The sequence below is a fragment of the Columba livia genome, chromosome 14 (assembly GCF_036013475.1).
Source record: "Columba livia isolate bColLiv1 breed racing homer chromosome 14, bColLiv1.pat.W.v2, whole genome shotgun sequence".
Lineage (NCBI taxonomy): Eukaryota > Metazoa > Chordata > Aves > Columbiformes > Columbidae > Columba > Columba livia.
The window spans coordinates 16,457,812-16,479,111 of record NC_088615.1 but is presented as its reverse complement, the minus strand read 5'-3'; the positions used below and the strand labels follow the sequence as shown (position 1 = coordinate 16,479,111).

Below are 21,300 nucleotides of genomic sequence, written 5' to 3'. Positions count from 1 at the left end.
TAGGAAATGCTAAGATGGGAAAACAGGTGTGTGCATGTTGGTACTATTGAATTTTGGGGCTGTCATCAGAGGTGCGTCATTGTGCACACGAGGCCCTACATTGTTAAGAGTTACCAGAGTGACATTTGTTCAACTGTGCAGCGATGTAAGTTTTAACATCTTCATCAACACGTGAATCCAAGTGGCTTTGTCGTATGGCATAGTGACAACCATAAAATTGTTACAGATCTATGCATCTATTACTACAGCGTAAGCTCCAGGTAACTGGAACGTCACTCTGCGAACTCACTGCTGGGAAATTATTCTTGATACTTGGCCAAAAAACTTAATTAATCATCATCTTAGGTCTCCTAGACATCTCTGTCAGGCTACCCCTTGTGTTCTCTCCTTTTCATCAACACTTGCAGCCTTCAAACACTTGCAAAGTTATCTCCTTGCCGCACAGCCCAGCGCCTGAGGCACGCTTCATGTAGCGCAGTCTACAGCCCTGAACATCAGAAGGCTGAACTCTGTCAATCACCATCTCTGCAACTGTGATCTTAAGAGGGAAGAGAAAAATCAGAACCCCCTTCAGAGCAGCAGGCCTTTAAACTACAAAAGGCTGGCGTCAGGGAAAGAATAATGAGCAGATCGTATTTTGTTAGCAGAATTTTAATCCCCATATCAGTCAAGATCAGGGACTATTCTGCATGGAGAACACAAGGGGCTTCAGCTTGCTCTCCCCCTTGGCAGGGGGAACCTGTTAGTGCCCACTGCCACGTTCATCTCCTAAAAAGCCCTTGCTCCCTTGCATCTTGCACAGGAAATTTAGGGAGGTGGCATGGCCTACTGCAAAAAAAAGCAAGCAAGCAGGAGACCTCAAGTTAATCCTGGCTCTGCTGCTGACAGGCAGCAGGACTACTTTGCTTGCCCAACCCTACGTTGGGCTATGAAGTGCTGCCTAAGCTAGCAGCTGAGTTTTGAAGCCTTGTGGAGAAAGATGTTTCCTCTTCTTGGAGGACTTTTAGTGGAATCAAACCCCCTCATCTGAGTGAGAGAGCAGGCTGGGATGTTCCAGATTCTGCTCTTGAAGGTCTTGGTGTGAGATGAGCCTACCTGGAGCCCTGCCCAACCTGCCAGGAGAGCTGCTTGGTACACAGGAGGGGACCCACCTTCCCTTGGTGCCCCGCTCAACTGCGTCACAACTCAAAACATCTCTGCCAAACACTGTGCACCTGCCTTTCTGGGAAAAAGACCGCTCATGTTCATCACTGCCTAGTCTTGATGTGCCTTAAAGCTCAGGGGACCTGCAGCAGTAGTCTCCCAGTCACCCGCATCTGATGACAGGCTCGAGTTGCCCTTGACTCCGTTTCTCCACTCTAACAAGTAGATAACACTGAACATTTACACTGTGGGACAGCCTCTTGTTATCCTTGCCAGTCATCAATTTGCAAGATCCCTAAGGCCATCAAAGGGATGGAAGGAGAGAATAAAACACGGAGAAAAGGGTATGAATTTGACATTCAAAGGATATCTGATATCCTGTAAATAACAAGTCTGATTCTGTGAAGCCACGGGCTGACATGTTATATATCAATGCCTATTCAGGGAAGGCTGTCTGCTTTGCAATAAAAATGTGTGTTGAGAGCAGAAAAAAAACAAAAAAACCAGCAAGGATGAAAGGAAGAAGAATGAAAACAGTTGCAGGTATAAAGCAGAGAAAATGATTTATACGTGTTCATGCAATTTCTGCTTTGTCAAGACTGATCTTTTCAGGTACTCCTCCTTTGTCTCGTGTGTGTATTTCAAACACAGAAAAGGTTTAGCTGGAAGGAAGCCAGTAGCCAGCCTCAGGCAATGATTAGTGAATCCATTTGGAGCAGCACGCTTATCTTTGACAGACAGAGAGATTTCCAGGAGTCAGATATATTGGCAGCTGTCACAATCAGAGACTGGAAATTTACAGCCCAAATTGTACCGAGTCCATCCACCAACAGGCACAGAGGTACTGGCACAGAACCTTCAGACTCGTGTTTGCTTTCAGGCAGGTCTGGGGGTTTATATATGTAATTTTGTTACCCATTGCTCACTCTTGCGCAAGCAGAGTTTATCTCCATATAATTTCTGTGAGTGCATTACCCAGTTTTTTACCAGGAAAGGCTGGGGCAGGCAGGTAAACTGGCACAGCACGGCACAACAGGCAATCTGCTGCTTTCAAAGCGAGAATCGTCAGTCCCCTGTATTCAGTTAACTCGTTAAGACCTACTTCAGCTACAAGATGTGAAGCAGTGAGCCACCCATTCCCGTTGGGATGACAGATCAATACTGTATCTAGAGGCTGATTAGCTCTGAGGATGGAAGCAATTAAAGAAAGTGCCCAAACACTGTGTACAGATACAGTCCAGGGAGGAGCTGACTCTCACGTACCTGAAGCCCTGAGGACAGACGCAGGTGTAGCCATTGACAGCATCTACGCAGACGGCTCCATGGCGACACTTATGGCCCACGCAGTCATCATCATCTATTTCACAGTGTTTTCCACTGTAACCCGGCAAGCACTCACATCTGAAATACAAGACGATCACTGTTAATAGCTTGTTTCAACATTCACAACAATAGCACACACAGGCAGCCTAGCACCAATCTGATTTGAGATGGAAAAGTGTTAGCAATTATTCCTGGAAACATCAGGCACGATTCCTGCCATCAGAAGCGCTCAGGTTCCTCCTGTCTGTCTCCAGCTGAGGTTCTGCAATCTGCTGAAATTCAATCTGAACAAAGTGATACCATACTGCTGCTTTTCCTCAGCCAAGTCTGTGGAGAAGAGTGATCATACAGTAGTCTCCCGATTATGCTAAAGATGACAACATCTTCCCTAAGCTTACAGACTCAAAGGGCAATATTCTGCAAGGGCAGAATCGCTCTGACATCTCAGATGATGATTTTGCCAATGTGCCCACTGCTGAGTGTCTGAGGTTGGCCCTGTGCAGCTGCACCGAGCACAGTAAGGTTCCACCTTCCAAATGGAAGCAATCTGCAAGCAAGCCATAAACCGCAGCAAATTTAAAGAAAAAGACCATTGGTTTTAAGACCACCACCTGTTTGTCATTCATTTGCAAGGCACAGCAAATGTTGCTGCAACTATAAGAAGTTGTCTTTGAAGCTCGTCCTTTCCTGTGATGACGTTCAGGAGAAGCAGGTACCTGCTGTGATGGGGTAATGCCATTCACAAGAGCAACACAGTGGGATGTGGCAAACCTGCAGACATTGGCTTATTTAATTTTATACAGTCCTCAAGTTTGTTGTACGAAGGCTGCATCAACATTTCTATTATAAGCCTTGCAGAAGTTTACAACCTGACAACAGAAAACGCATCCCAAAGTCTCTGACTTGGAATACAATTTTGGGATTGCTGAACAGCCTCTTTTTGAATCTATAGCGTAGGCAATCTTTAGCCATGAACACACTTTAGTCCATTAAACACATTTTACTCCTCCCAGCTGGATGTTACTGCACATCTGGAAAACAAAAGGCAGATCGCTTACACCAAAACAAGGGAGGAGCTTCAGTTAACTTCAGCAATAAAAAAGAGTTCTGTGCTCTCTCTAGAGCCCCTTGTTTGGACCCAGTGTGCTTGCCACCGCGAGCTGGAGGAGGAGAGACATCATACATTTGAGGGCAACATCAGGAGGGAAACTACTGCTCCACCAACCTATTCTGCTGGCCTCCTCCTCCCTGCCGGCAGCCCAGTGGGGCAGGTGCAGGAGGAGGCTCCTTATAGAAAACCTCTTCAGAGGAACCAGACACATGAGAGCTGATGAGAAAAGGTATTTGCACTTGCCAGGCAGCAGTCATTGTGCTGAGTTTTGGCTCCTGGCCTCTGCCCAGCTCCTCAGGGCACGGCAGTGAGTTGGGGGAATCCTGCCGGAGTGCCACAGCAGGTCCTGGGTTTGCTCGTGCCCCAGCATCAGCCCTTCAGCAACCACCCAGCTCTAGCACTGAGAATCACAGAATGTCAGGGGTTGGAAGGGCCCTGGAAAGCTCATCCAGTGCAATCCCCCCATGGAGCAGGAACACCCAGATGAGGTTACACAGGAAGGTGTCCAGGCGGGTTGGAATGTCTGCACAGAAGGAGACTCCACAACCCCCTGGGCAGCCTGGGCCAGGCTCTGCCACCCTCACCGGGAACAAGTTTCTTCTCATCTTCAGGTGGAACCTCCTGTGTTCCAGTTTGCACCCATTGCCCCTTGTCCTATCATTGGTTGTCACTGAGAAGAGCCTGGCTCCATCCTCCTGACACTCACCCTTTATATATCTGTGAACATTAATGAGGTGACCTTCAGTATCCATTTCGAAATGTGGCTTGTGACAAGCTAAAAAAAGCAGGGAACAGGGAAAAGCCTATTATCCCATGGGCTGTAGGATAGATAACTTCATGTAGATGCACACACTCCATCCTCCCTACAGGAGACACCCCCATCACGACTGCACACCGCAGCACGGCTGATGTTCCAGCTCTGCACGCCTAAGCTGCTTTTTTACACCTTGGCGGCTTGGGGAATAGTGTGATTGACATAATGGAGATGACAAAACAGAGCAAAAAGCATTCCTTCCCCAAACCATAAGAAGCGGGCAACATTTTTTGGCAATGTTTTAGTCACACCTGCAAGCAAATAATGTCAATCAAAAGGCTTTGTGGGGGGAATTGGCAGCATTTAATCCTGTTGCTTTTTATTGATCCCTGCAGTCCTAATATAAAGTGATGTAATAATGAACGATGTGCAGTTCCTTATTCATGGCTGCCATGCATCAATTTTATGATGTGTATTGGCTATCTCAGTAATGACAGAACCACCACTTTTCTCTGCAGGGCTGCATTAAATCAGCATTTTAAGCTGTCAGGTAATAATTCCAAGCTTTAGAATAATAAAGTATATTTATATCATGCTCCAACATCAATACAGTGAATGGAAAAACACGCTCCTTTCCTGAAGTTATTTTTTTTAGAAGTAATTTCATTGTGTTAAATGGCATTTTTTGTTGATTTTTGTTTTGTTTTCTGGCATACAGGAGGCTACTCATCTTCTACAGTAACAGCACAATAAAGTTGTGGAGGCTGGAAGTGAGGAAAGCCACCTGCAATTTCAGCTTAGAAAGCAAAGAGCTCTGTGCAGCCAAGCACACACTGAAATAGTCCGGCTTGTTTCCAAGCTTGGCTTTCCCTTCAGAAACACGGAATTCCTTCTGGGTCAGTCATCTCTGAGCTCTTAGTGTGTCACATCTAGGCTGAAGCTACCAAAAAATGCATGTCTGAGTGTCGCTGGTGAGAAACTCGGTCACACACGTGCCTCATCCCAGAAACCTGGGGAACGACGGCACATTGCCTCCATTCCTATCCCACACAGTGCCAGCAAGTGACTGAGTACCAGTAAAAGTATGATGAAGTAAAAGAGAAGGCAAAAATAAAATTCCATATTCAAATCCTGGTAAGAGAGGAAGTTACGCCAATAGGTCAGTTATCTCATATCCCAGTGACCATCTGACACCCGTATGATTGAAATCTTGTTTGCTGCTATAGCCTTGTAGTGATGGCAACATTCCCAGTATCAGAAAGAGCCGAAAAACACGCCTAGTGCTATTTAAAATGTTGGCCTGTCCATTGGGATTTACATCTGCATGCACTCAGTGTCTATTGTATTAAAGCCGTGAATAATGGCTTCTGTTGCAGGGCCAGAATGAAATTTTGCTCCCCATATCAATAAATAACTCGGCTTCCTATTTTTTTTCCTGTCTTTGTCATCTTTTCCTCCCTCTAGAGAGTTGCAGACCAACTAGAGCTGAAGGCGGGATAGACAGACTGACTGGTGTCCTTGCTGCTATGATGTTCTTCACCGGTGTGTCCACCTCATGTGCTCAGGGCGCAAGCCCAACAAGGGGATGCTCGGCCCAGGAACAAGCCTGAACTCTGCCATTAATACTCCCCATCTCTGTAGGCAGAGCAGATGGCTGGTGCACGAGCCTGACTCATTCTGCACGTGGCATTACTCTGCACCATTATGTGATAAGTGTGTGGCAGTCACAGGTCAGGGGTTCATCCTGCTCGAGGGACCAGCAGCAGCGCAGGACCAGAGGTGACAGCTTACAGTGAGGCCCAGCAGCAACCACACATCACTGCAAGAGCTGCTGAGGGCTCTTGGCCCATTTCTGAATGGTTTGGTGCAGCTAAAGTACGAAAGCAAAAACAATACTTGGACAAATCTATGTTCCAGGCTGGGCAGACTTCTTCACCTGTCAAGTCTGGCCTGCTAGAAAGCAAAATGGGACAGAAAAAGTAAAGAAATGATGGATTTTTGTGTAATATTCTATGAATACTGGGAAGAACAACACAACAAACAGCAGCAGAAAATACTTACAAGTAGTTATTTAGGCTGCCCTCAAGGGTTACACAGCCCCACTGTGAAGAACACTTTTCTAGCAAGCAAGCAAGAAAAAGTGTCTCATTTACTCCAATTATTTGGCTGGCACATATGAAAATGCTCCCAGCAAGGGTAAAACCATTCAGGACCACAGCTGGCTCCATCCCTTCTTACATCTAGCAACATAAGGTAATTCGAGTTACAAACCTTTGCCTCATAACATGATGTAGCTACTGGATTAGCTGAGTGATGGATTAACTAGGAATGAAAGCTGGAAAGAGCATCAGGGACTATTTATGTACCAGTTCACACCTCCTTATCCAGCCTCTGTGCATCATTTCAGGAACTGTCCTAATCATCCAATAGTCCACCTTCCTGAAGAGTTGCAAAGATTTCTGTCTGGAGGTTTTCAACCAAAAGAAAGGCTTGAGTTGTACAGACTGACTGTCTAGCACAGAATCAGCTGCCCTTGAGATAGGCAGCATCTCTAAAATTTTGGTTTGCTTCCTTTTGACTACTCTGAAGTGCTCTGTGTATTAGTTTACACTACTCTGACATGCTGGTTGCCTCACAGGACACAATCTGACCCCAAGTGCAAGTTACCAGGCAGACCAGGGACACGCTGGGTGTGATGGGCGAGGGTGTCCCTCACCCAAACCCCAGACCTCCTTCCCACGAGGGAACCGGTCAGCCCCAGCATCTCATCGCAGCACTGAAAACAGCCTTAGGAGAAAGTGTAGAAAGCAGCTGAGATTGCACCGAACTCTCTTGAATTCGCCCTCCTATCTTATATCTTTAATTCAAAGATCTTTTCTTGATGAGCTTTCCACAGAGCTTGGCTTTTCAATTCACTGACTGTATTTGCTAAATTGCTCTGAAATTCTATCTCCCTACAAGTGATGAACACTGCTACTAAGCACCTCTCAAAACACCCCGACCCTCAAATCTCCAGATGTTTTACTGCCAATTGGAACATGAGGCTTTCCTTTGCCTCTGTGAAGCTGTCAGCATCAACCAACTCAGGAGAGCTGAGTTACATCTGTTAAGGCTCCTGTTGTGCTGCTTGAATTGATAGCTGCCCTAAAGAACACAAGGAATGTCCTGAGTTGGAAGGAACCCACGAGGATCATGGAAACCAACTCGTGTGCCTGTGGACATCAGGAAACTGCCCTTAGTTTCTGAGGTGGGATATTTTGCAGGAACTGTTCCAGAAGTACTCCTTTTGCCATGCTCTATTCCAGAACAACTTCTCTGCTCTTGAGGTACCTCCGTTATTTTCAAGTAAACCGCAGAAAGCTAGAAAAGTATGTACGGTTGCATTAAAATTAAAATGTGACATGGTCTAAAGCGTAGATACAGTTTTCTACTATTTGCATTAATTTTGAAGATTTTTTACCCCAAACTCACTGCAAATTCAGCTCTAGTCAAGTCAATGGATGGATCCACCCCACGTGTGGAGACCAATATACACCCACGCTTACCTGATTCCTTTGTCAAGGGGAAGACATTTGGACTCATGTTGGCATGGATTGAGATCAGGAACACAGTGGTTAATCACCTCATCACACAGTTCACCTGAGGCAAAAGAAAAGCAATAAAGCTTTAACACAACTTGGACAATCCTGAGCCAGCTTTAAGCACGATGTTTGGGGATGCTGAATCTCCCTAAATGGAGACAGCTCAGGAGTTCAGAAGGAGGCGACAATATTGCTTGTGAGGACACGTGAGACTTCATTAAAATGGGCTCCTTTGACCTACAGTGACTGTACTGTTTCTATCACATGAATTTGAAAGGCTGGTATAAAAAGTACTGACATATAAACCCCACTTGGAGACAGACTAAGGATCAAATGGGCAGTTCCTGACCCAGAACCTCTTATATCAAAGCAAGCGACACAAAAGTGAAGCTGCTCATTAGACCATAACATTTTCACACTGAAATGTATTTTAGCCGTAGTTAATACTCTGCCAAAGAAGCTGATTTGACATCATTCTGGAAAAGAACAACAACCCACAAACCCTCCCCCCAAAACCTCTGCGACTCTCCATAATAGGAACCAGCTTTAGGACTGCATGCAATTATAAAACATTCACTATTTATAAGAAAAGTACTAGCTCTATTGCGCTCACAGGAGATGATGTCTTTTGAGAGAAAAAACACATCACATGTAAGCTCAGCTCAGCTGTTTCTAGGTATGGTGTGTTACATGCCATGTGCCTCCCTGGATTTGTATAAATTTTAATAATTAATAGTTACAGAATGTTCAAAACCAGATAGTTTATTTAAATACCACCCTTCTCTGAGTCCTAAATTATTAGGTCACACTTCAGTACCCCAGGATCTGAGATCCAGCCAAAGACCACAGAAATCTTTGCCTTCCCAAGAAACCAACAGAAACCTACCCCACACCTCCCAAAGCCTTGCAGGAAAAGCAAAGGTCAGGTACTCTCAACATGGAAACCCCCAAAAGCTCCAGTCCCCAAGTCCCCTGTGCAGCTATATCAGAAGACAACATCTGCTAGGTTTCAAGGTTACGCATATCTTGTGTGCCTGGACATGATACATGCCATTACATGAGCAACAAGCCACGTGGATAGCGTTGGAAAAAAGATAATGTGGGAGGCACTGGTGGGCTGGCAATGTTTTAGCAGTATTTTCATGAAACTCCACCTGTCCTGGGAGAAACTCCATTTTGAAAAATCCTCACTCGAGTGGCTACAGAGAAACACCAAGCCAAGCAAACCACAAAGGTCAACATTCAGATGGAAAACGCAAATCAGAATCGCCCATCTTTTATCAGTCTTGTGATCTGGCAGGGATGACTGAGAGCGCAATTCTGAGGATGCCTGTGGTGGTGACAGGTACGGTTTAAGTTGTTAACACCCCCAGCTCACTCCTTCTGGTAATTTATCCCACATCTCCAGCCTCCCTACAGTACAAGCTACATAGCTCTTTATGTGACTCTTCATATTAGAATGAAAGTAAAATACATATTTGCAAAAATTCGTTTTGTTTGTTTTTGCTTTGTTTCAAACATGGGACATCTCATAGATCTGCTTTTGAGAGTTGTCAAGCATAAGCCACCAAGTGGAGCAAGAATGCAAGCCCTGGAGACGCAAGAGAGGGTACCACCAACAAACCCTGCATTCGTGTGCCACACACACCCTCACGACTTTTGGTGGGTTGGGTTTGGCAATGCCGGAGAAGTCTGGCATGGCAATCTGCAGTGGACAGTTGATTATTCATAGCATCGGCTGTAACACAACCAACTCCCTCTGGAGCCAAGGAATCCCAGGAAGCCACCACTATTAAATACTTTTTAAAGTCTTTTTTGCAGCCCTGGGCAAATGCAATGAATGCGTCCAGCTCAGGAAGGGGGACATGCCAATGAACCGGAATGCTGCAAATCCACAGGAACCACAGAAACAGATCATCTGCTGGGCTTGATGTTTGCCATTGTACTGTTATGCCTCCAAAGCAACTAGAGACACTCAGGTCTTACAAATACGAACGCAGTTGTCACTGGGGACAGCTATTAACACATTTTTGAGGTGGCAGAACTGGAGACGTGTCTGCTTACTAAGCAACCCCCAAATCCACGACCCACCAGCCCTCCCAAATACTAACTAGGAAAGTGACTCCCCTGGCCCACGGGCAGACAGGAACATGAGCAGGTCAGAGCTTGCTGTGATGCCTGGACAACCGCCAGTACATCATCTTGGTATTCCTTGTGTCCCTTGTGTGCTATGAATCTGATGTGAAAATAAACACTAAAAAAAGCCCCACCAAACCAAAAATGGCTGGTGACATTAAAAGAACTCAATGATCTAGAGCTGGAAATATTTTTGGAAGACCATTCAATAACTGAATGCAGTGTGGATAGATGCCTTCAACTATCCTTTCACTAAAAATGGTCAATACATACTTTTGAATTGGTTTTTTTTGGTTGCTTTGAAGAGAAGGAAACAGGCTTTAAAAAAATAAGTTTCATAAATTCTCAAAGGAAATCATAATTCTTCTTAAAGTATTCTTCTCAACAGTCTTGACAAGTGCTTAGAGATCCAGTAAAAATCTCCCCAAATGTCAAATATTATGATTCACTGTGTCATTCTGAAGGCACCACTATCAAAATGTAGGAGAATTCTAGGCTAGGTACCAAACATAGCATCCAAAAAACTTTATCATTTTTAATGCAAAACTTGGAACGTTTAAGGACCCTTCCTGTTATTTTTCCCATCTATCACTCATTAGGGAGCTCGCTGGGGAATGCCTTGCAACCAGAGCTGCCTGATCTCGGCGAGAAAATTCTTCTTGATCCATTAGTGCAGGCTCCACCAATGTTCACTAGATGCTGCAGAAAGCATGCCAGGGAAATAAAACACTTTCTGAAAAGCAAAACCCAAGGCACCGGTTGCACGAAGACTTTCTCATGTTTTATTCACTCAGAAAATATTTGGGCCAAAAAATCTGCCCTCAGATCTGAGAGTGCAATGTTCATTGGCCGCTTTAATGTTGGTATCAGCGGAAGAATCTGATCCTCCCTTTTTTTGGAGTGACACAGGGCTGCTTCATCGTGCAGCAATTAAAGGTCTTGTCCAAATTTCTCATTGGATAGCTATGCGAACCAAAAAGCAAACTGGACATTAATCTTAGGCCAACTTCCAGCAGCACTGATTATCTTTGTGGAAGATACTTGATTATTCTAAACCAACAGAAATGTTCCATGTAATGCTTTCCCAAATGTAGAAAATAATCCAACCTCCCTATTTTCCTCTCTCCTATGTGTTGTCAAATCAGAGCTCCAGTTTGGGTACACGAAGGTTTCTGAAGTGCTTATATAAAGACAGGAAAGTGACACCTGTATTTCTTTTCTAATCGGTCAAGCAATTTTTTAAATCCCAAATAATGTTTCTTGTTTCATCACGGTGCGCTTACTCTCTTCCATCAAAGCCAAAGAGAACAGATCAACACGCAATGCACCCCACTGCAGAACATGTTATGACTATGTCAGATTTACAGGAGGAAAATCACTTATGCCATGAGATTTGACTTTTCACAGTAGCCAGAGGTATGAGGGTCAATAATGTTCTGTGATCTGTTGAACTGAGCCATGATACAAAGAAGGTACCTTTATAAAGACAGGCACATCCTGAGCTGTGTGAGCACCGCATTGCAAATGCCTTGGTAATCAGTGCTTGTTTTGAAAAAGCATTCTGACATACCACAAAAAATGAAACTTATAGATTAGAACCAAGCTGCACTGACAGGTGGAACACTAACAGGTGGACCTCCCATCGCAGCTGTCTCATGCATTTAAAAACAATAAAGAGAGAAAAAAAAATCCACAAACAATACAAAAGGTATTTTGCCCCCATGCAAATACTGCCCTTGTCCCCTTCACCAGCGTTGCTCAGTGCTTTTCAAAAACAACACAACAAAACACTTTTTGTCTCATGCGACATTTCCTGCTCTTAATTTTTCAGCAAAATCATGAATTTCATGGGGCTTTCCACATTCACCTTTTACAGGGCTCCCTGCTTAGGAAGAACTGCCAAGAAAGACGTTCCGGCTCTTCTGTAGCCTTCCGCACGTCTCAGAATGAAGCCAAAACAACAATAGAGCAATAAATACGACTTTTACACACAGTTTAATAATAATCTTTCTTTTTTTCCCTTCTGTGCTGTCATGAGAGCTACATATTTCACGCCACATTAGACTTTTAAAACCAGGATCCAAGTTACACTATTTCTCCTTAATCGGTAAAGGAGAGATTGGAAGCAGTAACAGTATTTTACTTCGCTCTAAGTAAAACTGCAGTTCTGAAAAGACAATCTAGACCACCGATTTGCAACCAATGAGTTAGATGATTGTTCTTTTGTTTCACACGTCTGTTGGATGATAGTTTGTGCTCCCATTCTGAGTATTCATTAAATAATTCATAAAGCAACACAGAAAATATTCTCATCCTTAACATGAGAGAAGCTTTTGAAGGGCCTGGAAGACTGTAAGAAAAAAATGCTGTCAAGAATTTCACAATATTACTTGAGAAAAGGAAAGTGCTTACAATGAAGAAATGATGAAGAAAGCCTGGCTTTTATCCACAGAGCAAACTTTTACAGGCTGCACAGGGAGCAGATATATATTTGAGCGGTTAAATAGTATGTTGCAATTTTCTGAACTTTGCCAGGTAAGTCAGACTGGAACTCTTTACTGCTAATAAAAAATACTGTACTGTTTTTCTCATAAGAGATTACTCATTTTGTATCTAATAACTTGTATCGGAAGAAATGGTTTTTGAATCTTGTTTTCCCCTTCCCTCTTCTCAGCTATTATAAAGAAGTCAGTGCCAACCGGACATTTCAGGAGAACACAGAACCTAAAAATGGTTGGGTGGAACAGACATAGCGTGTTCCTCCAAGAAAATAAGTCACTTAGGAATGTTGTTGATGTTTGATGAAAAAGATCTGAAGCTCTTCTTAGAAAAAAAAGAAGGATTTTTTAAACTTCCAAACTGTTTCAACTTGCAATGAAGAAGAGGGAAACTGAAAAACCTTCAGTAGCAAATGCACTCGGCTGCCATCTTAGATACCAAAATATAACAGAAATTACCTGAAACGCACTGAGGCAGAATTCTCTGTCTGGATTATTAATGAAGTTGGCTCTTGCTTTACAATCACTGCCCACAACACTTAGTAGAACTAAAGAACTAAAAGGTACTTCATGCTTTTTATTCCATGCTCACATTTTAAAAACTCGTCATATCAGGTTTTGGCCTATTAAGTGGGAACCTGAAGTTAGACTCCACATTGAGATTCCCAAAGTGGCTTGTTTTTCAGAATTAAGGAGCAATTATCTCTAATCTTGAGGTTAAGCAAAGGGATAACTGATTAAACAACAAGATCTAGGTGGAGCAATAATGATCCTTGCAGTATTTCTGAATCTTGAACAAGGAATATGTTCCAGTTCTACTCATTGCCAAAGTACGAAAAATCATGTTCAATGTCACAAGTGCCACAACACCACAGTGGGTGAAACATTAAACTAGACAATTTCCAGTGCTCTTAGAAGGTGGTAATATCCTTCACCATCCCTCAGAACCACTGTGTCTGAATAGATCCTCATTTTACTGGACCCCTACCTTTTTGAGCTCTATTGTTTCATACAGATGTATTCCAATTATGTGATTTGTCTAGAATCTATTGGGGCTTAATCCAGTTATTCAGACAACCTAGTACATCCAGCCACATCTGAGATATCCTCTCAGGGCTGGCAGACAAGACAATGACACTGACTGGGGGATGGGGAATGGGGGCTGCGTTTGTTCACAGGGCTTTGTCTCTGCCACTCCTTCCTCCTCACGCTGTTCCCCTGTGGGCTCCCACCCATGGGATACAACCCTTATGAACTTCTCCAATGTGGGTCCTTCCCACAGGCTGCAGTTCTTCATGGACTGCTCCAGCGTGGGTCATTTCCATGGGACACAGCTCTTTAGGAACAGACTGAAGGGACACAGTTCCTGTCAAAATACCTGTTCCTCCATGGGCTCTTTCCTTCTGAGTCTGTCCACCAGCTCCAGCGTGGACATCTGCTCTGCCATGGTCCTTCACTGGCTGCAGGGGGACAGCCTCCTTCACTGAGGTTTTCTCCAGATCAATTTCTGTTCCAGCACCTGAAGTACCTCTTCCCTCTTCTTCTTCTTCTTCTTCATGGACCTTGGCATTTGCATTGTTGCTTCTCTCATGTTTTTCATCAGCGTTGTTGCTGGGCTCAGCTTTGGGCAGTGGCAGGTCTGACAGAGGAGCAGCGCTTGATCTTTTCCCTCCCCTGCTACCAAACCTTGCCACATAAACCCAATACGGCCTTTGAACCAATAGAGGTCTCTGAAGAATTCTTTATACACAAAAAGATTTACTCATTTCCTGCTGGCAGTTCTAACATGGCCATCCCCACAGCGTCTGCATGCCGAATACATTGGATGTCCATAGCTGGACTCGGCTCCTCCCAGCTTTATTACAATAACTATGCAGTGTGCACCACCAGTATGCCAGTAAGCAGCTAACTAATGGGCTGGTGGTGAACTTCTAATCCTCTGATGTGTTTCTTCACAGAGCGGATTTAATGAATCATGAATCCCATCTGAGGATGATACTCACTCCACCCATCCTTTAAGACAGCAATAGCTGAGATTTCATTCCCTCAGAGATACGCTGTGGTCCTGATGAACACAAGAGAAGTTCTCTGGTATATCTGGTTCCCCAAATATGACACATTGCATTTTACAAATGGGCCAGAGGAAATCCTGGAGCGGAGAGCTGCAGCATGACAGGACACCCACATGGAGACCACAGACAGGCTGCAGCACTGCCAGCCTCCTTCTTCAGCCCCAGTACAATGAGATAAGAGCGTCCAATCTGATAGCAATGACATGTGGGTTCTCTCTCAATAAAACAGGGTTGGAAATGGGCTTAGGCTCTTGAACAAAGCTAAAAACTCCCAGCTCTTCCAGCACTTCTCATTCATACTTATGCAAGTGGGAAATGTGGGTGCCTTTTCATTTTCTGCACAAAAAGCAAACACACTTCACGTTTGCCAAGTAACTAAAACTGAGAAACTTCCATGTAAGGCAGAAATCCTTCAAATAAAAGGAAGAAAATACATCAAACTTTGACCACAGTTTTCTCTGTTTGTCTTGAGGAAATTGTGGCTGAAGTTCCAAAATTTAAAAAGAGGCTGATGTTAAGTACTTGATAAAGCTTTCAGTGTTTACGAGGCGGCCCCTGTCCTTGTGGAACCACTAGGCTGAACCACGCCACCTAAACCCTTCCCGTTCCTATGTCAAACACGTAGTTAAAAATTCGCAAGGGGCAAAAAACCAACCTAGAGTGCCATGACGCACTGTATTTTCATTCAGCTGCCACCGGTGCCTGTCTTGGGGACTGGCGCAAACCAGCCTGGCGATGGGTGGTGATGGGGAGCTCCAGCACACGGTGTCAGCCACACGGCATGTTTCTTCCAGAGCTGTTTAGCGTGACTAAGTGCTTGGCTTTGGCCACGCACCGTTGCCGCAATCAGCTATGCCAGGAAAAGGGGCCATAATCACTAACAGTGAATAGTGGGCTGTCTAAAAGTAGCTTAACTGCAAAAATCTCAGATACCATCTACCACAGGACACCACAAGGTCCCCTAAGGTAAAATACATCTTAGCCTTCTCTTCCAAACACATAAAACCAGAAATAGTTTCTAGCTTTTTGTTTTTTTGAGCAATATTTTTTTTGTCCTGTGTTACAAACTGCTTGCAGCTTTTTCCCAGGGAAACAAACTATTTTAAAACACTTGCTCCCCACCATGGGATGCCTTGTCTTTTAGAAAAGACCTATTTTCAGTAGTAGAAGCCACTAATTTCCTTTGTTGAGGTTTGAGAACAAAGAGGTGTAGCTATTTGCTGAGGCTTTTTAGCATCATTGGCAAAACCTGAAATATTTCCTGATGTTTTGTGTAAGTGCTACACATTTCTGCTTCTGGCCAAAACTGAATAGATAGGAAGAAGGAAAAGTCAGAGCAAACAAACAAAACTAAATAAACTAGCAAGTTGAAAGCATAAAACCATAGTACATAGTTTGAAGCATAAAACCATAGCACACACTTTGTACAGCCGATTTTGTCTTTTTTATGTGTTTGGACACCTCTTCAAGGGAGAGCGACAGTGAGACTGAGGAGGGGATCTCTTTTTGGAGGTATGAAATCCTATATTTGGATCTGGAAATATAAGCAAACAGTGATGGCTCTCAAGGAGGTCTATGACAGTAGTGAATGGCCTACCCTCCCCTCTCCATTTTGTCTTCTTTAACTTATGTTCACTTATTTCACAGAATCCCAGAATGTCAGGGGTTGGAAGGGCCCTGGAAAGCTCATCCAGTGCAATCCCCCCATGGAGCAGGAACACCCAGATGAGGTTACACAGGAAGGTGTCCAGGCGGGTTGGAATGTCTGCAGAGAGGAGACTCCACAACCCCCCTGGGCAGCCTGGGCCAGGCTCTGCCACCCTCACCATGAAGAAGTTTCTTCTCATATTTAAGTGGAACCTTTTGTGTTCCAGTTTGTACCCATTGCCCCTTGTCCTGTCACTGGTTGTCACCAGAAGAGCCTGGCTCCATCCTCCTGACACTCCCCCTTTCCATATTGATCCCCATGAATGAGTCCCCCCTCAGTCTCCTCTTGTCCAGCTCCAGAGCCCCAGCTCCCTCAGCCTTTCCTCACACGGGAGATGCTCCACTCCCTTCAGCATCTTGGTGGCTGTGCTGGACTCTCTCCAGCAGTTCCCTGTCCTGCTGGAATTGAGGGGCCACAACTGGACACAATATTCCAGGTGTGGTCTCCCCAGGGCAGAGCAGAGGGGATTTCATAGAATCCATTTGTATTTGCACACTGTTTTAAAGTTGTTAGATGGAAAGGAACTAGGAAAGTGGTTTGTGAGTGTAGGTAATTTTTTCTTTAAATGAAAGCGAGATGGGGCTGGAGTGTGGGAAATTCCTTCCCTCAGCAGTCACTTAACTAATTGCCCATTTTTCATCTACTTTGAGTGGGGGGAAAGACTGTCCAAGAATGTGAAAGGAAAACACAGCAAAAAGTTATTAATTGAAGAAAGATCTTTGGCCTTCATTATTCTAACCAATGAAAGCAAAAATTATGCATCATTATTTGGGATATTCTTTCCTTAAAAGGCTGTAACAAGTAAAACCAGACAGGCAGAAGATAAAGCAGGAAAATACTAAGGTATTAAAAAAAACCCAATCTCTGGATACTGTACTTCTGTCCATAGTCAATATTTCCAACACATGCATTTTTAATTTGCATTTCATTTAGGAACATAAGATTTACTACCACGATTTAACCATTAGTCAACTAAACCAAGGGCAATCCTAAATATTTCTTATAGAGCAACATACATGCACGCTCTTGGATCTTCTTTCTCCCTGTATCCAGACTATTATTTGCATTACGGCATACATTTATTTCACACACGTAGCGTTTACTGTAATATCACTGCAGTGTTACCAGTCTTACGGCATTCAAGAGCACAGGAGTGATGTGGGATGCAGAATCCCTACTTTGCAGTGCTACCAGAGCCTTCCTGCCTCCATGGTCGGGAATAGAAGGGACCCGGGCATCTATAACCAACAGCACGAATGGTACTCAAAACATCACAGATGCTCAGTACAGAAACATCGAGTCTCATCTCCAGCATAACACAGAGCACTCGGGCACTAACTTGTGTTTTAACTACAGCACCTGCTGAGAAATCCGTTTTGTATCTAGAAGCAACAACTCTTGTAGAACTACATTGATAAAAATGTATATTCTGAATTTGTTCAGCCACAAAGGCCAGCCAATGAACCTTCTAAAGAAGGTTCTCCATACAAATATTTGTGGAGGTGGAAAAACAAAGAGAAAAGCTTCATCTATCTGCCTACTCTTTGTTAAGCCACAACAGATTTTTTTCCTTGAGATCTTCAAGACCTATTATCAATCCCCCACTGTTTTTTTATGTTTCACCTCTAATCCTCTCTCTCATCTCTCAACTTGCTCCTTGAATTCTGAACAATTCTGAACTAACTATAATATTTGGGCCCAACACAAAGAGATATGAAGTACATTTTCTGTCCTACTATACTACTCTGCCTATGGATATCACTGCCCTCTTAGGCAAAGTACCACACTGAGAGCTCATTGTACCCCTGACTACTTCACAGAAAACTGCTTCCCTGGAAAGTATCCTCTGTCATCCACTCTTTGTCCAAACAAATATAGATAAAATCCATACACTTGGCAACCCTGAAGCACGCACAGCTTGCTAAAACCATGTTCAGCACAGTCAGAAACTGAGAGGGAAGCAGGTGGCTCAATGCACATTTCTGAGCACAGGAATAAGGAATTCCTGATTCCTCCAGTGACCCACTTTCCTCCTGAAATGTTAGCGTGCACTATCCTTAGTACATTCAACATGATATTAAAGCCATCTGCACTTTTTCTTGTTTAATAGATACTGCCATAGTAGCTTCAGGTATTGCTTCAGTATAAAAAGGTTTATTTAAAGAGAGTATACACAGAGATGCCCCGGATGCCACAGGAGATTTCAGTCCAACTCTTTGGCCAACAGAGCCCTCTCTTTTCAAGCCAGGCACACAAATCCTTTCCAGGTGCCTCTTCATGACTCACCTCCGTGCCTCCACGGCATCTCCTCAGCTGCTGTTCATTCCATCAGGCAACTTCAGATGCTGTCCAATTTCTTGTGTTTGGACTCAGCTTGCAGAGGACCCTCAAAAACCATGGCTCGGATTTGCTTGGCTTGTATGCAACTTTTGTTTGGCTGGTGGCTTCAGTTCTTCCAGGCATTTTATGCTGTTCCTTGCCTTTCTGCTCAGAGAGCACCAGGGGGACCTGTGAGGGATCCCCCGGCCCATCTGAGTCCTTCCAGGTCACTGATCAGGTTTGATGAAATATCCCCCTATTGATTTCGAATTTAAGCAACACCCCTATTTTTGCAACCTTTTGCACTTACGACTTGTATTATGTTTTCCAGAAGTATTTCCTGCTCTTCTTCAAAAATACAGTTTGTTTCAACTGTAGTCAAAGCTGTTGCCTGCATTGTGATAGCAAATACTTGTGTAGTATATACAATTGTGTGCCTCCCACATTGCAAAACTGGGGTCTAGTACTTGACAAGCTCCTGCTAAGAAGCGTAAGCACAGCAACATCCAGGTTAAATAACCCCAACACACACACAAAATAAAACCAAAAAAACCCCTGTAAGCTGATTAAAAACATTTCAAGACTGAATCTGAAGTATTGTAATCATAGGAGCACTCTGGCCTCTATCCAGACTGCCATTTGAAGAGTCCCAACCTAGTTCTTTCCTACCTTTTTTGTCTGCAAAAAACCAAAATAAACTGCAATACGCCCATGAAAAGGGACAGGTATCTGCGTATATACTGGATTCCATTCCTCACTAAATATGTCTTTTCTTGGCTGGGCAAATATATTTCCTCTTGTAAATGTAAAGACTCTGCCTATTTCTATAGAGTTTTGTTTGAAACCACCCAAGAACAGCTCACATAAATAGTGCACAAGTAAGCACAACAGGCTCAACATCCTATAAGCAGAACTCTTTACTCTGCTAAGCTGCAGTTTTTCAGTTTTTGGCAGAAAGATCATTTTATAACACCAATAAATGTACATTTAAGTCATAAGGCTTTTCTCAGCTAAAGATTTACATGGGCCTCCTTTGTATCAGCCACAAAAATATTTTAAGAGTTTGGAAATTCTAGAAGCTTTCCTACTGCCTTACTCAGCCACTCAAGCTTGATCCTCATTAAATCCCCTGACATGTAATATATTCCAGTGTACAAGAAGCCCTTCATTACTTCTGCGTGCTGGAAGGTAATAAACCCATTTCAAAGGATGGAAGCAGGAACTATCGCAGGTGTTTCCTCACCGCGCTAACCCAGTTTGAATGAGTCAACGCCGCTCCACTAACGACTTGAGAAAAAGCATTTTTACATTCCAGTTAGGAGGGTTTCTGCTTCTGCTGAAGGTTTAGGAAGGAATTTATCTGAAATGCAGGATGGGCGCTGGAGGTATTAATTCAATTTCTAACTCTGTTACTAACTTTTGTCACTGTGGACCTGGCAGGTGACGGCACATCTGCCGTGCTGGGCTCCCCATGGGTGCACTGGGAAGACTACAAGGGCACCAACAGTTTCTTACGCAGCCTTTGCTTCTCCATTTGTGAACTAGAGATAACGAATTCAAACAGCACGTTGTCAGGCTCATTTTATTTAATAAACGCGGGCCTCTGAGATCTCAGGTGAAAGCCATGCCCCAAAAGCTGTTTTCCTACCATAACTCAAACAGGAACTATTTTTATTTTCTAAGATTCAGAACAGATGTACATCAGACTCAGCTCAGTACTGGGAATATTTCTGAAAAACATTTACACAATGTGCATGCAAAAGTAAAAATTTCTCCTACACCTTAAACTTCACTATATTTTAATGTATTTTACAATGAAGCATCAGTATTTCAACTCGAAAGAGCGGCCATGTTTGTGAGCATGTGTCTTGCAATACTGGTAGAACTAATCTCTTTCCAGTAAGGCATCCAGGTGGCTTCAATACGGGACTAGATTCTTGGTTAATTATACACTCACAGAAAAAGCAAACGTGCCTTCGGACCCTCCTGGATTCCTGTTCTTCTTTGGTTGTGGCCCTTTCTTACCTGTGTAGTTAGGAGGGCAGAGACAGACATAGTTGTTGATCCCATCCACACACGTAGAGTTGTTCTCGCAGTCATTGTCTTCGCAGTCATCTGGGTTTATTTCACACCTTTCCCCCTCATACCCAAGGACACAAGAACAGCTTTGGAGAAAGAAAAAAAGGAATAATGAAAGTTAGCATGGATCTGAATGGGCAGGAGGTCTGAGGTATGAAACTGAAATTAAAAAGCGAGTTGCTAGAGCCCAGTTCACTGCAGTTTAACCATATGTGTTTGGTGAGGGATGCAGTCTGATGGTTCATGGGGTCACATAATTATTTACATGAGACACAAAAGCATCAGCAGAAGACAGCCTCTGTGGTGCTTCTCTTTGCTTTCTTTGTGGATAACCCCAGCCCTGAATTAAACTGAGCAACTCCAGGGCAGTAAGCAACTCCAGTTGCATCACAATATTCAAATCCTTGGCTTCTCTGTTCATGATTTTGTGAGTGATACTTGCCTACCGAGGACTAAACAGTCATAGGGCGACTTGACAGCTTTTAGATAGCTCGCTCTCTTCAAGGAGCAACAGCTTGACTTGAGTTTGCAGACATGAACCTTTTCTTCTCGTTACCCCTTTGTCACATGTCCAAA

At 43.8% G+C, this 21,300-nt stretch overlaps 1 protein-coding gene across 4 annotated transcripts in view; it reads right to left on the bottom strand.

Moving 5' to 3' along the window:
* SLIT3 (slit guidance ligand 3) overlaps nucleotides 1-21,300 on the bottom strand; it is a 535,141-nt gene that overhangs the window by 30,911 nt on the left and 482,930 nt on the right. For all 4 annotated transcript variants that reach the window (XM_065030140.1, XM_065030141.1, XM_065030138.1 and 1 more), the window contains exons 29-31: nucleotides 20,671-20,810; nucleotides 7,877-7,970; nucleotides 2,407-2,544 (exon numbers count right to left, since the gene is read on the bottom strand). In XM_065030140.1, coding sequence (XP_064886212.1) covers nucleotides 2,407-2,544; nucleotides 7,877-7,970; nucleotides 20,671-20,810 — 372 coding nt within the window. The remainder of the gene's footprint in view (nucleotides 1-2,406; nucleotides 2,545-7,876; nucleotides 7,971-20,670; nucleotides 20,811-21,300) is intronic.